The 16,060-nt window shown below is 44.8% G+C and overlaps 1 protein-coding gene across 1 annotated transcript in view; it reads right to left on the bottom strand.

Moving 5' to 3' along the window:
• The window catches only part of tprg1 (tumor protein p63 regulated 1), an 88,120-nt gene that overhangs the window by 17,018 nt on the left and 55,042 nt on the right, over positions 1-16,060 (bottom strand). The window contains exon 5 of the mRNA XM_023804270.2: positions 1,780-1,933. Coding sequence (XP_023660038.1) covers positions 1,780-1,933 — 154 coding nt within the window. The remainder of the gene's footprint in view (positions 1-1,779; positions 1,934-16,060) is intronic.

Below are 16,060 nucleotides of genomic sequence, written 5' to 3'. Positions count from 1 at the left end.
TAATGAACAATATATAGAATATGTCACATTTTCCTTCAGATAATCTATACATATTTACATAAAACACTGGTTTCTCCATGTATTTACACCAGCCAGATGGTGGTGACGCAACCAACGGGGTTTGGTCATCCTTTCCGGCCTGCTAGTGATCAGTGCCATGCCAGCATGGATATGGCTTGGGTATCGCTCTCGTAATTTATTATGGAAAACCGTCAGTTAACGGTGTGGCTTAGGTATGGCTCGGTTCTTGGTGTCAGTGGAAAAACATCATATACAGCATATTGCCAAAAGCATCGGGACACCTACACACATATGAACTTTAATGACATCCCATTCTTAATACATAGGCTTTAATATGGGGTTGGCCCACCCTTTAGCTATTGACTCTGCAGACAGTTGGTGACTTCTATACACTCAGCATGTGTTGTCCCCGTTCAGTGATTGGACGTGGCCTACCACTTTGTGGCAGATTTGCTGTTGTTCCCAATTGCTTCCAATTTGTTATAATGCGACTAACAGTTGACCGTGGAATATTTAGTAGTGAGGAAATTTCATGAATGGACTTGAATGAATTGCACAGGTGCCATCCTATCATGTACCACGCTTGAATTCACTTGAGTTCCTGAGAGTGACCCATTCTTTCGCAAATGTTTATAGAAGCAGTCTGCATGCCTAGGTGTTTGATTTTATATACCTGTACTTGTGGCTATGGAAGTGATTGGAACATCTGAATTCAATGATTTGGAGGGGTGTCCCAATACTATTGACAATGTAGTGTATCTTTGTGGGGAATCTCCCATCATTTCTATGAGCATAATCCTAATCCCATGACACCCTTAACCCCTACCCAGCCCTAACCTTAACCAAAATCGAGTTCATCCAAATGCCAACCAGAGAAATGTCCAAGGAAGTTTCAGGTTTAACCACACTTTGGGAATATTTTGGCCCCCAAATGTGAACAATGCAACCTCCCCCAACCACACAAACATGTATTTATTCAAATCTTTGCATGGACTCTCTATTCATTTCTATGAGAAAAACCCTAATCCTAAAAATGACAACCTTACCCCTAACCTTACTCCAAATCTTAACCATAAAATTTTTAACAAAAGTTTTTATCTCATTGTGAGGACATTTGGTCAGCACAATATAATATATACAAAACCAACACACACACACTTTTTACATTAAAAAGGACACTACCACTGACCTTATTATTCTCTCCAACCTTCCTCTTTTCATAAAAATGTTAATTTGAATATTTATGAATCAAAATAGGGGGTGACATGTGGTGCAGTGATTAGCACTGTTGCCTCACACCTCTGGGACCTGGGTTCGAGTCTCCGCCTGGGTTACATGTGTGTGGAGTTTGCATGTTCTTCCCGTGTCGTCGTGGGGTTTCCTCCGGGTACTCCGGTTTCCCCTCACAGTCCAAAAACATGCTGAGGCTAATTGCCGTTACTAAATTGCCCATAGGTGTGCATGTGTGAGTGAATGGTGTTTGAGTGTGCCCTGCGATGGGCTGGCCCCCTGTCCAGGGTTGTTCCCTGCCTCATGCCCATTGCTTCCAGGATAGGCTCCGGACCCCCACAACCCAGTACGATAAGCGGGTTGGATAATGGATGAATGGATGGATGAATCAAAATAAGTTATTTATGGTGCAGATTTCAATCACAGTAACTGAGATAATAATACATGAAATTATCCAATCTTGGGGGTTTCCCCATTTTAGTGTTGCGGCTGTCTTATGTTTTCTTATGTTTTCCCCCTGATTCTTACCTCACACAGAGCAGTGAACTTCTCATTGGCAGTCCTCACCGGGTGGTAAGTGAAGGTAGCATAGGGATAATCTTTGGCAAATGGATTCCAGCGGGAGCTAAAGGCTGGTTCTCTCATCTGATCCCAATTTATACGCAGCCCTTCACCTTCTCTCCTGTGCGAAAAGGCAAGAGAACAAGATTGAAAACACTGGAGAGGGAAGTTAGAATATTTTAATTCAAACTCCACAGAGATGAAAAAATAAGAGATGAGTAAATGGTTCCCTGTAAATATGGCACAATGACTTGGGAGTTTACTGCAATAATCACACAATGAGTATTCTTACAGTAAACAAATGCTAAATTTTACTTAAACAAAACAACTTGATAATAATATAAAGCATAGTGTTAATTTATAATAATATTGAATTTTACGATATTAACAGAGTAAACACCTATTTGAACTGGCAAATTTATTGAACAAATTACATTAAATGTATTATTTACAATCATGTTAAATTTATGTTTGTTTCTCTTTAAAACCTGCTGTTTATTTTATTGGTCAAACTATGAAAACCATAATTTGGGCAGCAATAGATCACAGCCTTTAAATCCTCTACACTGATTGCTTAGCCATAAATCAGTGTTTAAATACTCAGCAAGCAATTACGACGCAACAGAGGTGTAGTTGTCTCCCAGTAACTACCTATGATTTTGATCAGGTGGAAGTAGTGTTTGTTGGGAAATCCCACAAAAAAAAACTGCACACAATTGTGTGAGACAACGTGAGTAATGAAAAAATCAGTGCATGATTTGGGAGTCGCTAGCTAGGGCTGTTTTGCACATTCAATACAGCTTGGGATACACAATGGGCTGATACTGCAACAAAGTGTACACTATACTGCCAAAAGTATTGGGACACCCCTCCAAATCATTGAATTCAGGTGCTCCAATGGCTTCCATAGCTGCAGGTGTACAGTATAAATGCAAGCACCTAGGCATGCAGACTACTTCTACAAACATTTATGAAAGAATGGGTGCTCTCAGGAGCTCAGTGAATTCAAACATGGTACCGTTATAGCATGCCAGCTGTACAATAAATTTGTGAAATTTCCTCATTACTAAATGTTCCATGGTTAACTGTTACTTGTATTATAAAAGTAAAAGCAACTGGGAACAACAGCAACTCAGCCTTCGAAATTGTAGGCCATGTAAAACCACAGAGCAGGGACAATGCATGCTGAGGTGCAGAAGTTGCCAATTGTCTGCAGTGTCAATAGTTACGGACCTCCAAACTTTGTGTAGCCTTCAGATTAGCTCAAGAACAGTGCAAAGAGAACTTCATGGAATGGGTTTCCATGGCCTAGCAGTTGCATCCAAGCCTTACCATGTGCAATGCAAAGCATCGAATGCAGTGGTGTAAAGCACAGCAATGGACTCTAGAGCAGTGGAGACATATTCTCTGGAGTGAGAAATCATGCTTCTCTGTCTGGCAATTCTGTGGACGAGTCTGGGTTTGGTGGTTGCCAGGAGAACAGTACTTGCCTGACTGCATTTAGCCAAGTGTAAAGTTTGGTGGAGGGGGGATTATCGTGTAGGGTTGTTTTTCAGGGGCTGGGCTTGGCCCTTTACATCCAGTGAAAGGAACTTTTAAGGCTGCAGCATTCGAAACCATTTTAAACAATTTCATGCTCCCAACTTTGTGGGAACAGTTTGGGGATGTCCACTTCCTGTTTTAACATGACTGCACACCACTGTACAAAGCAAGGTCCATAAGGACATGGATGAGTGAGTCTGGTGTGGAAGAATTTGACTGACATGATGCATGCAATTCTGACAGAGTTTTGGCAGTGATACCCATATATTGAGTCCATGGTTCTGATTCGATGGTTAGCATTAGCCATATATAGCATTAATGACGTTTTTAATAGTATAATTAGTACAGGCACTAAAGAAATGTAATACTGAAATGCAATACCAAAAAATGTACTACCACAGTGTCATATCCCGCTCCGTACGATCCCGATGTGTGCCACGCCCCCCTCATTACCTCGTGTTCAGCCCTGATGGTTCTCACCTGTTGCCTGTTCCGTTTACCAAGTCTTGTGTATATCAGTCCGCGTCTCCCCATGTCTGCGAGATCCGGCATTATAGTGTTACGTGTTGTCTGTCAGCGTCGGAATAAACCCCGTTTCCCTGAAGTCCTGGCTTGCTCTCGTTTGCTTCCCGTCTCGCCGGTCCCCGAACGTGACAGAATGCCGGATCTCTGTAGCAACACGACGCGGGAGACCGAGCACCACTGGCTCGGTCTCCTGCAAGACTTCGTGTATTGGCGCTCCCAACCGCAAGTACTAGAGGATCCTGTAGCCCTGGAGCTGGCCACCTGGGGCGCGGACCTCCTCACAGAAGAGCGCCCGCCTGGACAGCAGTACCCGCTCGAGCGGGCACGCAAACTCCTACGCCGTCTCAGCAAGCGTCTCACACGGCTGAGAGGAGAACACGTCGCCCGGAGCCCGGGCGAAGTGATCGCGGAGGCTCTGCTTCCCCAGGTAAGCGGCAAGAAGCGGCGGAACAGAGACAGAGTGCAGCAGGAGGAGGCTCCGTCTCTCTTCCTGGGGGCTTGCACTCTGCTCCCCGCCTGGGAGTTAGCCAGGGAGCATGAGGGCTCACCGCTCCCCTGGGATGACTTCGCCGCTACCCGCCTGCTCAGCGTCCACGGTGAGATGCCGCCTCCGCGGGAGGCATATCCGTACCGGCCGGAACGCCTGCACGGAAAAGGGATCAGCCCGGTGAGAGACGCGATTCCCCGGGTCTCTAGAGCCGGTCTGCCCGCGGCTGCGCTGCCTGCTGCTGTCGCCGCCGATCTGCCCGCGGCTGCGCTGCCTGCTGCTGTCGCCGCCGATCTGCCCGCGACACCGCCTGCTGCAGCTGCCGAAGCTCTGCCCGCGGCACCGCCTGCTGCAGCTGCCGCCGCTCTGCCCGCGGCACCGCCTGTCCTGCCTGACCCGTCTGCCCAGACAGCAGCTGCACCGGCTGCTGCGGCCGCCGCTTTGCCTGCAGCTCTGCTCGAGGTGGCCGCGGTTGCGCCCCCTGCTGGCCGCGTGATGGCGGCGCCCGCCGCGGCGCCCCCTGCTGGCCGCGTGATGGCAGCGCCCCCTGCTGGCCGCGTGATGGCGGCGCCCGCCGAGGCGCCCCCTGCTGGCCGCACGATGGAGGCGCCTGTCCTGCCGGCACCTGAACTGCCTGTCTCGCCTGTCCTGCCGGCACCTGAACTGCCTGTCTCGCCTGTCCTGCCGGCACCTGAACTGCCTGTCTCGCCTGTCCTGCCGGCTCTTGACCTGCCAGTCTCGCCTGTCCTGCAGGTGCCGGAACGGCCTGAGGTGGCCGCGGTGGCACCCCCTGCTGGCCGCACGCCTGACCTGCCCGTCTCGCCTGTCCTGTCCGGCCAGCCCTGCTCGCCAGTCCTACCCGTCTCGCCTGTCCTGCCCGGCCAGCCCTGCTCCTGCTCGCCTGTCCTGCCGACGCCGGAACTGCCTGTTTCGCCTGTCCTGCCCCCTGCTGACCGTAGGCCCGAGGCGCCTGCAGTGGCCCCTGCTCTGCCTGCAGCGCCCCCTGCTGGCCGCTCGCCTGACCTGCCCGTCTCGCCCGTCTGGCCTCTGGCTGCACCGCCTACGACCACGCCGGCTGCTGCCGCTGCTCTGCCCGCGGCGTCCCCGGTTGGCAGCTCGTCGGTCCAGCCCTGCTTGCCTGTCCAGCCCTGCTCGCCAGCAGCTCCGCCGGCTGCAATGGCCACGCCCGTGGCCCCGCCCGAGACTCAGACTCCTGTCCCCGAGGGGGACCTTGAGTGGGATCCCTCGGGGACCGTCCTATGGACCCCAGATCCCTCTCCCTGCAGGGACCCACGCCCCTTAGGACCCCGCCTGTCAGTGTCCCGAAAGGGACGGGGCCATAGGCGTGGGGCCCGGTTCCCGCCCGCCCTGCCCCCTGGCTCGCCCTCGCTCGCCTTGGCTGGGGCTCAGGGGCCGCCTGCGGTTCCTCCGGCTCGGGGTCGGCGGTCGCCTCTGGGTCCCCCTCTGGTTCCGCGGTGCCGGTCCTCGGTCGCGCCTCCGGCTCCTTGTCGGTCGCCTCCGGGCCCCCCTGTTCCGGCTGTGCGTCGGACGGCGCCTTCGCCGGCTGCGCCTCCGCCTGCCGCGGCTTCCCCCTCCTGCTTGCCTTCACTGGTGTTCCCTCCTGCTCCCTCCGTGTCCCCTCTGTCACTCCCTCGTCCCGTTCCCTTGGCCCCTGGGTGGTCCCCTCCTGCTCCCTCCTCCCTCTCCCCTGCGGCCCCTCCGGCCGCTGCCCGTCGCCCGCCTGGGCTCCCTCGTGCTCCCCTTGTTCCTTCTCCGTTCCCGTCTGTCCCTCCTGCCTTTGTTCCTCGTCCCTCTCTGTCTCCTCCGTTCACTCCTGGCCCTTTTGTTCCGCCTTTCTCCCCTCCTTCTGTGTCTCCCTTCCTGGTTTGTCTGTCCGCCTTCCCTGTTCTGTGTCGTGTCTTGTCTTTCGTCTCGTCCCTGTTCTTTTTCTGTGTCTCCGTTCTGTTCCCTGGTTTTGGTTGACGTTCTGTTTTGTTTTCCAGGTCCTGTTTTCCCGGTTCGTCTCGTCCGTCGCCTCTCCTCTGGCGCGCCCGGTGTGCGCGCCTTTGGGGGGGGTTCTGTCATATCCTGCTCCGTACGATCCCGATGTGTGCCACGCCCCCCTCATTACCTCGTGTTCAGCCCTGATGGTTCTCACCTGTTGCCTGTTCCGTTTACCAAGTCTTGTGTATATCAGTCCGCGTCTCCCCATGTCTGCGAGATCCGGCATTATAGTGTTACGTGTTGTCTGTCAGCGTCGGAATAAACCCCGTTTCCCTGAAGTCCTGGCTTGCTCTCGTTTGCTTCCCGTCTCGCCGGTCCCCGAACGTGACACACAGCACCTTTTCAGTACCAGTATCCTGTGCAACACTAGTCTGCACAAATTTTGAGATATTTGGTAAAATGTGGGACTGTCTTCTTATACATGCAGCACAAATAAATAAATGTCACTGTGTTACATACATAAAAAGTCAGTGTATCACCATGACTAAAACAAATCCAAATAAGCCACAAAATAAGGACATTAATCATGAATTCCATCCTGCTTTGTGATAACACTTTCTTACCCGTGTTTATGGAGGGAAATCCCGGACATTTTTCAAAAGGAATTGAAAATTGTATTTGCAATTACGTTTTCCATATGTGGATGCATAAAGTGTGACATAATTCAAATGCAATTGCAAATTTTGCATTACCGTTTGCTTTTTCGCTTTTGCGAACGAACACTGACTGCCAAATTTCAAATGAAAAAGCCAAGTCCATTTGCAGTTGCATTTCCCATGTCTTACAAGTCATGAGCCTGTCATATTTAAATAGCAAAATCAATTACCACGTCTGCTTTTTCACTTTCTCTGCATCGCGTAAACACCAAAAAACATAGGACGTCCTGGTCCTTTAGTTGTTCTGTCCCTTACAATATATAGATATATAGATATCACTCAGATATAAACACTAGATGTCGCGTTGAATACAGCCGTCTATGGGAGCGAATGCGTCAACAGAGCCGCCATCTTGGGATGGGGTAGAGCTCCTTTTAAATGAATGAACATCTATCAGGGCCAAGGTGGCATACAGAATCAAAGAACTATAAACGCAAATTTGAGAAGCGATTTTTATTGTCTTGGTTCCTTACAAATGTCAGACATGTATTTACGACCGAGCCACGAGTAAAATGATAGTGTAGGATCACACATGCACATATCACAGGGCCTAAATTCCAGGTGGCCTGAGACAAGGCCGAGTCTGGTACGAGAGGCACCAAAGGGGGGTTACACACACAAACACACACACACACAGATAACCAGGGAGGCTAGCACTCAAACTTTTATTGCCCAAAGATTTAGGGACCTACAGACAAGCAGAGTGGACTTCACGGACAGGGGTCCCTCGACTTGGCACACAACCCCCTCCCCATACATTCTGCCTTACATTTCACTCACCCAACAGACGAACACCCTAAAGGAAATTTCAGTTAAGTTTGGCTTTTGTATACCCTGTATATTGATTTACTCACGACTACTAGTCTCAATATACAGATACGTTATGTTTGTATGTGTCCTTAGACAATCTTAGTGTTTTGTGTGCCACCCTTATAACCATGTTCACGGAGTATCACCTATTTCACCCCTTTGCACTTGAACACATATAAATTTAAATAAATAGATAGGTATAGCTACCATTGTATGTATGTTCTCATGGTATACCAGAAGAATCTGGAAAGTGAGTGTAATCAATGTGTCCTAACTTTTAGAGAGTCTGCTTTGTTAAAAACCCCCCCTTCTCTTCCAACATTCCTTTGTGGCCCTTATCTGATCTTGGTGGACTGTTACCAAGTTTCTATGTTCTAACATACTATATTAAAAAGAACTGAATTAAGGTGTACATTATCCATTTTGGAGAAGATGAATTGGCATAAGCCACACCAAACAAAATATGTTGTTTCCAGATGTGCAACTTATATTGATTACCACAAACTAACGGCCACGCCTATCTATGGATAAGATGTGCTGTTTGGAATATGAATATTTGATGTAATGTCTGCACAAAGTGTAACATCTGTTGAGGTGCAACCCAAAACACCTGTATCCCATACTGATGTGAATGAATCACATAGATAAAATAATTAATTGTTTAATCAATTAATGCAGATGGTATGAGGTATGTACCTGTGAAGCTGGTATGGCATATTTGGTGTCAAACTGATGGACAATCACTCCTGATTCTGAATCTGGTCAGTGATTACCATAAAAGTGGATGTATCAAAAGTTATAACAGCTTAATGAAAATCATCAGTAAAGGGAGAATCAGTCGGGCCATAAATCTCAAAAGGACTGATACAGACCCCCTTCCGAAAGCCCGCCAAATGGATGGCCAGCCATTGGGCCAGGAGTCGAATTCCTGGTCATCCCTATTCATGAACTTTACAGCATAAAATCCTGGCACCTCAGAACAAAGGCGCAGAGAACAACCGCCAGCCGGCGCAGAGAATAACCGCCAGCCCGAAGGAGAACATCAACCCGGGAGGAGAGAAGCCCACAAGAAGCCCTCCGGTGAAGGCCCAGCTGAACAGAGAACAGCACCCAAGACAAAGCTTCACCAGGAGAGAGAATCTAAAGGGACTCCACTCCATTGCTCCAAACACCGCGCCTTCCTGAGTGCCATCAGCTCAGCAACTCTGCCATCAACTGCCAAGACCCCCCCCCCACTCTTCAACCAAGTAAACCAACTTCCTTTCATTCTAACAACTTAAGCTGTTCTGTTAACCTGCTATAAGACTTTAGGGTCGTGTTTCCACAAACTGTGCTTGCTTTGCAGAACAGTATTTCCCATTTCAGGTTACTCATTTAAATCCGGTCATTGCATTTTCATAATTACATTGTTTGTTTTATTCCGTTATTTCGTGTTTGTTGTTTGTGTTAGGTGTAATGTCTGTCTTATGTCAGTTGTAGTGTTAGCTAGGAATAAATGCATGTCTTTTACACAACTTTAGCCTCCGTCATTGTGTGTCTCATAATAAGTTCCTGCCTTTGTGCGATCTTGCTACACGCTCTGAACCTCAAACTCGCCTGAAACATCGCGAGACTCTCTCTCATTGGCCGTGAGGGGAGCTTCGCTACCAATCGTGTAAATTACCTGGTGATGCAGCTCGCTGGACGAGCCTTCTAACCCAGGTTACTAAGCGATACTGGTAATTAGTGAATCCCATTTAAGTCTCACATTAACAGACTCACAGGGATACCGCAATTGAGTTTGGAGGAGCCGACCATTCGGCATAACAATTGATTAATAATCAGCATTAAATAATAATTAATTAAACTTTAATTAATTCAAACATATTGGTGGAGAATATAAAAATTTATTTGAGCTAATAATTCCTACAATAGCGAAGTGGTTTTTGTTAACATAGCCTACTTTTATGTTCAAAATGTAATGCGCATATAGGTATTTTTTCCATTCTTCCATTCTAAATAAAAAACTACACTCCTACATGCAGAACAATGCAAATACAAACACCACAAAAAAGGCCAGCAACGTTAACTAAAAGACACTGGCAATCTCCATAAGCCCCGTACATAGCGTTACCACTCATACATTAACATTTATGCATTTAGCAGACGCTTTTATCCAAAGCAACGTGCATTTGTATAGATTTGTAGAGAACTATTGATGTACACAATACATTTTCCAGACAAGGAAAATACTTTTCCTTACAGCTTATTTGGAAAAAGAACTATAGACAGGGCAGGTCCATACACACAGGCATCTTGTATAGATTTGTCAAGAAGTATAGACAATGAACTGCAATATATACAGGTGTCAGTACAGAAGCTGTGTCTTTCCTGTAGGGTGGGGGTAGGAAGACAGATAGAGGCTCTGTGTCTAGTATGTAGCATCCTTGTAACAATACTATTTTACACAGTTTCTTCCTCAACCTGCTGCTCTGTAGTTGGTAGAGGTATCGGTGCCGATCCAGACCTATTTGACGGATCGGGTCGGCCATGCGTGACCGATCCACATCCTATATACTTACTTATTTAGTTCTTGCCACCGTTGCCTTTGGCTTACTCAATGGGGGGTCCTTACGAGGCAGAAATGTAAAGCGTATTGAGACAATGTAATGTTGTGATAATGCGCTATATAAATAAAATTGAATTGAATTGAATTTTTGGCAATCTGTAAAAAGACCACTGCTATTTCGTGTTAAATCTATTTGTATAATCAATCACATGACAGCTCTTCTCCATTTTACATGTGTTTTTTGTGGCATTCAAATCGAACGCTAACGCTGCCCCTCAGTCTTTTTCGCTACTCAGTGGGTGTGAGTACAGTGACTTCCGCCTGCTGTGACATCATGCACATACCATTGGCAGTATGAGGCATGAGGAGCGTAAGATAAGACAGAAAGCAGTAGCACAGTGATTTGCAATCTTTGTAAAATAACGTTTTGAAGCGAGGGAATAGCGTTTAATGGACAATCCCACTTAACAAAGCAAACAAACAAAAAAAAAACAATGGATGATTTGGGAGTCGCTAACCTGGACTGTCTTGCGAATTCGCTGCAGCTTGTGATATAAGAGGGGTTTCCATCGCAACAAAGTGTAACTGAGCTGACGCCAATGGGAGAAAAATTGTGTTAAAATTTTATGCATTCGGCATTTGTGTATACTTGTTTTGAAGATATTCATATTGAACTGCAAATGCCTCAAAAATGCTTAAAACAAACGAGGTGGAACAGTACATTATGTGTGTTTGTAGTAGCTTAAATATTTTTGTCATACATTTTTTCCATCTGTATATGCTAGCTTAGAAAAATTCATATATAAAGTAGGGTTGTCAAAATTAACGGGTTAACGCGGATTAATCCATCATCATTAATTTTTAAGCAGCAGCGCAGAATGATTCAAAATCCCTGAAATGTCTCTGTCAACCCATTTCGGGCAGTTTTAGTGCGTTCCATTTGCCCTCGGAACTAGTATTCCGAGTCGGATTCCGGAGTTTTGAAGCCGGAAGTGACTACATGCGCTCCCGTTTCTCGGAGATCCGAGAAATATCTCGGAGCAGCACAGAGGATCCCGAGTTCAGAATCCAAGATGGCTGCGCCCTTTATCAACAGAAGGGAAAGTTGTAGTTTTATACTGTTTAAGCACTACTTCTCATTTGTGGCTCATTAAATCGGTCGCACACGCTATACCGTCCAACTTACCTGTGGATGTGTTGTTACGGAGTTTTATATGTAAAGCACCACGCATAATGTGTTATCACATATATATTGCTAACAATGCCAATTAACCGGGCTTGAATTGGACTTCATGATTAGTTGGATTATTTGTCGGACTTACGGTAGTTCGTGCTAATTGTAAGCGAACGAAGATAAAGACCATTTAAACTGAGGTACCTTAAATCCGACAAGTTGTCCGGCTAAGTAAAAAAATCTTGCTTTTTGATATGGGTTTATGGTATTGCACTTCTGTGGCAGATGGAATGCATCCGACTCATGTTCAAGATGTTCAATAAATATGTTAAGTGCATATATATTCCCTTTTTTCTTGAGTCTGTTTGCTCATGCAAAATTAAATGTGATTAATATAGATTAAAAATAAATTATATTTAATCGTGATTAATCTAAATTAATCCACAGCAACCCTGTGATTAATCTGATAAAAAAATTTAATTGTTTGACAGCACTAATATAAAGTGTAACTAAGTAAAAAGAGCTCTTCTATCGGAATCGGAACTGAAAAAATGTGGATTGGCCCATCCCTAATAGTTGCAGAGTATGTACTTTTGCCACATGGTGTTCTCTCAACTTGTGAAAGCAAGACAAAATAAGTGAAATTAAATTGAAGTGATGGTTGTCGATACCATCTTGAGTTTCAGCAATGTGATCACAAAGATTAAATATATCCTGAGAACCTATATCTGCTTTCACAACCCTGTTCAGCAAAAGTCCGGCATCTTCGCTGGTACTGACCGTCAAAGAAGCGTGGTTGAATGGGCTTGGAACCCCATCCCAATATGGCGGCGGTATTGACGCATGCTGAGAGGCTGAATGCGACATCTAGTGTTTATATCTATGCCTTACAAAAAGCCTGTCAGCTACTTCACTCAGATTGGCAAAGACAACATTACTGATGTTGTCGTTCGTCAGGGCGACAAACTCATTTAACCTGTCCAAAATTAAATGACTTCTGAGCAACAGAAAATCTGCAGAGTATGAACTAGCATCATAAGTTCCTCCACAATTTTACCGATCACCTCCGTTGCTCAAATTTCCCCCTCTTGGTCGTCGACTTCGAGTGACGTCACTCCCCATACAATCACGCCCCACAGTATAGACCCACCCCTGACGCTGATTGACAAGTTTCCGTGTAATGCATCGGAAATTCAAATGCAAAATGAATTGCGATTGCGTTTGAGTTTTGGCAGGCTACATTTGCGACGCAGTGAAAGTGAAAAAGCAGACGTGGTCATTGATATTGCTATTTAAATATGACAGGCTCATGACTTGTAAGACATGGGAAATGCAACTGCAAATGGACTTTTTCATTTGAAATTTGGCAGTCAGTGTTCGTTCGCGAAAGCGAAAAAGCAAACGGTAATGCAAAATTTGCAATTACTTTTGAAAAATGTCCGGAATTTCCCTCCATAACATGTTACCAAGCACATTGTAAACCCCAATAGTGTAGTGCACTCAGAGCAACTGAGTAAAGAATAAGAAAAAGCCTTGGAAAAGTTGATATGACTTAAAATCTTTCAGTATTGTGAACTATTGTGAGACTTTAGATTTGAAATCACTCCAAAATTATGAGTTATATGACACGTGCGACATTACGCCATGACGTTACATTTAACGTTTTGAGCGGTAGAAGGGATTTTCGGGTGCATAAAACCGTTGGAAGCTTATGGAGTTTAATTTAACTGTAGTCATTTTTGGTCTTTTTTCATCACAGTAGTGTTGGTCATACTGATTGCTAAGTAAATAAGTTTCCCTCATATGGATTTGTATGGGACATTTTAAAAGGGTTAACGTGAAAAAGAGGCTTAATGTACCAAAACAGTGACTAAATTACATGCAGGTCAAACCTGGTCATAAACGCTTTATTACTGGTGATTATATGTCGCTGTTTTGGCACTTTAAGCTGCATTAAGCTGCTTCTGTATAATGGGTTTGAATGGAAAGGAAAATGCTTAACGTCAGATATATTCCGGTTATTTAACTAAAGCTACGCTTTACTGAAACTTCCCGCTTGCTAAGAAGTTGACTCATTTCACGTTATATTTGATCAGGGAAACAGTTTAAGCCTTCGAAAGTTTCGCAGTTTAAATGGACAGAGTTCTGGTATTTTATGTATTTTAATACATTTCTTTTGGCCAATTATTGAGAATATAATACCGCGGTGAGTATAATGTACGTGGCACAAAATAAGTAGTTTCTGTGTTTTTAACACTGTATTGTAGTGTTTATTTAATGTGTGGATGAGCTGTTTTGAATTAACATGTGAACTGTAAGTTCATGTATGCACTGTTCTAATTCTTAGGCCGATCCACATAAATACCGTTTCGTTAATAACTACCCTTTACTATTTTTTGCCATGATTTAAACAGGTAGCTCCCCGAATCATTCTCATGAAAACCAGCTGATTCCGGTCCCTGGCCGATTGGTGCATCTCTACATTTTATGTGTATACATAACTTCGTTTTTGACATGTTGCCATTGTTTTTACCTATAATGTCAGACTTAAATGTCTTATGTGGCTGTTTTATCTCTTATATCAAACCACAGGAGCTATTGACATAATTCAGGTCTTGTACATAAAATCAGTTTACACATACACTCACCTAAAGGATTATTAGGAACACCTGTTCAATTTCTCATTAATGCAATTATCTAATCAACCAATCACATGGCAGTTGCTTCAATGCATTTAGGGGTGTGGTCCTGGTCAAGACAATCTCCTGAACTCCAAACTGAATGTCAGAATGGGAAAGAAAGGTACCCAATACACACAACACAAACTGTGCTGTGTGTATTGGGTTTTTGCAGATCTAGCTAATAAATATAGATCTGCTTTGCATGTAATTCAGCTTGCGGTGTTGTGCAAGGTCCCTGATCTCAAAATGTATGGATGTCACAGAGTACTTGCACCTTTGTTGCATGATCTCCATATTCTTGAAGAAGATGGTGTATTTCTTGAAGCCATGGCCAGATGTGTTCAGGGCACAGTCTTATGTGTGGCTGCAGACAACCTTGGAGCTTAGCAGGATTTGTTGAGTCATTCAGATCAGAATATGTCTGTAGGTTTTGTACAGCCAGACAAGAGCAGTTTCAAGCTCATGAAGTCAGTGAAGGTGTGTTTACTTTAAGAGTAAAAGAAGAACATGATCTTATTGTGGAAGATATTGTGAATGGAGTCAGGTCAAGTGAATATGGTGTAAAAGGTGATTTTGTTTTGAGACAGCAATTACGTCATTTTCTCGGGGTTTCCACCAGATATTCTTCATGACCTTCTTGAAGGCATTGTTCCAATAGAGACAGCATGGTGTATTCAAGAGCTGATTTCACACAAGTATTTTACATTGGAATACTTGAATGGCCTGTTATGGGCCTGTTGTCTACTTTTGGACTATGAGATTTGAGGGGAAGCATCGCTTTTTCATACGTGTCATGCATGACACCCAGAATTTTAAGAATGTACTCATGACACTGGCAAGAAGGCACCAGGACAAGATTGGATATTATTGTAGTGCACCACTTTTTTCAAGCCTCGTCTGCAAACTTCTGGTATCTCCTCTGTCTTGGTATCAGCTCTTTCTGACATAGCAAAAACTTATGTGGAGCAACATACTGAGGGCAACAGTGTGTCCAGTGCAAAAAAGGTTGTCATTGATGGTACTGAATATTGTGTAGGGATGTTTATTTCTGTTGGACAAGAAGGAGGATTGCCACAATTTGGCAAAATAGAGCAGATTCTGCTTGTCTATAATGATATTTTGTTTCTTACTAGAGAGTATAAGTCCTGTTACATTGAACACTTGAGATCTTATGAACTCTTTCCACTCAACCAAGCTGTCCACCCTGTTTCTCAGCTAAATGACATATCCACTCTGTCTGCTTATAGAGTTGAAGAAAAACTGCTACTCACACTGAAGCGGTTTATATTTTTGCACTGAGGTGTGTTCTAACTTCTTTAAAGTTATTTTCGGTAACCTAAATAAATGATTACCACCTGGCAGGATGTGGTTCAAAGATGTGTTTAAGCGGACTGAAGAAATGTGTGGTCATTTTAAAGAATTTACCAATTTGGGTTGTTGAGAAGATTTTACTTTATCAGATATGTCTGCTGGATCTTTGATGGTTACAGACTTAATATTGATATTTTATCATTAAGATTTTGTTTGTCCAATTATATCACCAGGAAATGGCAACACCCCAGAGTTTTGTGCTGCGAGTGCATTTAGCCACTGATATTGCAATGAAGATGACCCTCACAACCAGGCCCAAATCAGTGGATGAACTGATATCCATAATGAAAGAGAAGTTTAAGCCAAGGTTGGAGTTTGAGTTCTCTCTTCAATATGAAGACCCGGATTTTGATGGACAGCTTTGCTGTGTATTAGACATTCAAAAATTACCCCAGAAAGCCATCTTGAAAGTTGTGAGAAACGATTGTGCTACGGAATCGACAGGGGCAA

This window comes from Paramormyrops kingsleyae, chromosome 15 (assembly GCF_048594095.1).
Source record: "Paramormyrops kingsleyae isolate MSU_618 chromosome 15, PKINGS_0.4, whole genome shotgun sequence".
Classification (NCBI taxonomy): Eukaryota; Metazoa; Chordata; class Actinopteri; order Osteoglossiformes; family Mormyridae; genus Paramormyrops; species Paramormyrops kingsleyae.
Note: the sequence above shows the minus strand (reverse complement) of the source record. Positions and strands in the feature narration are given on the sequence as shown.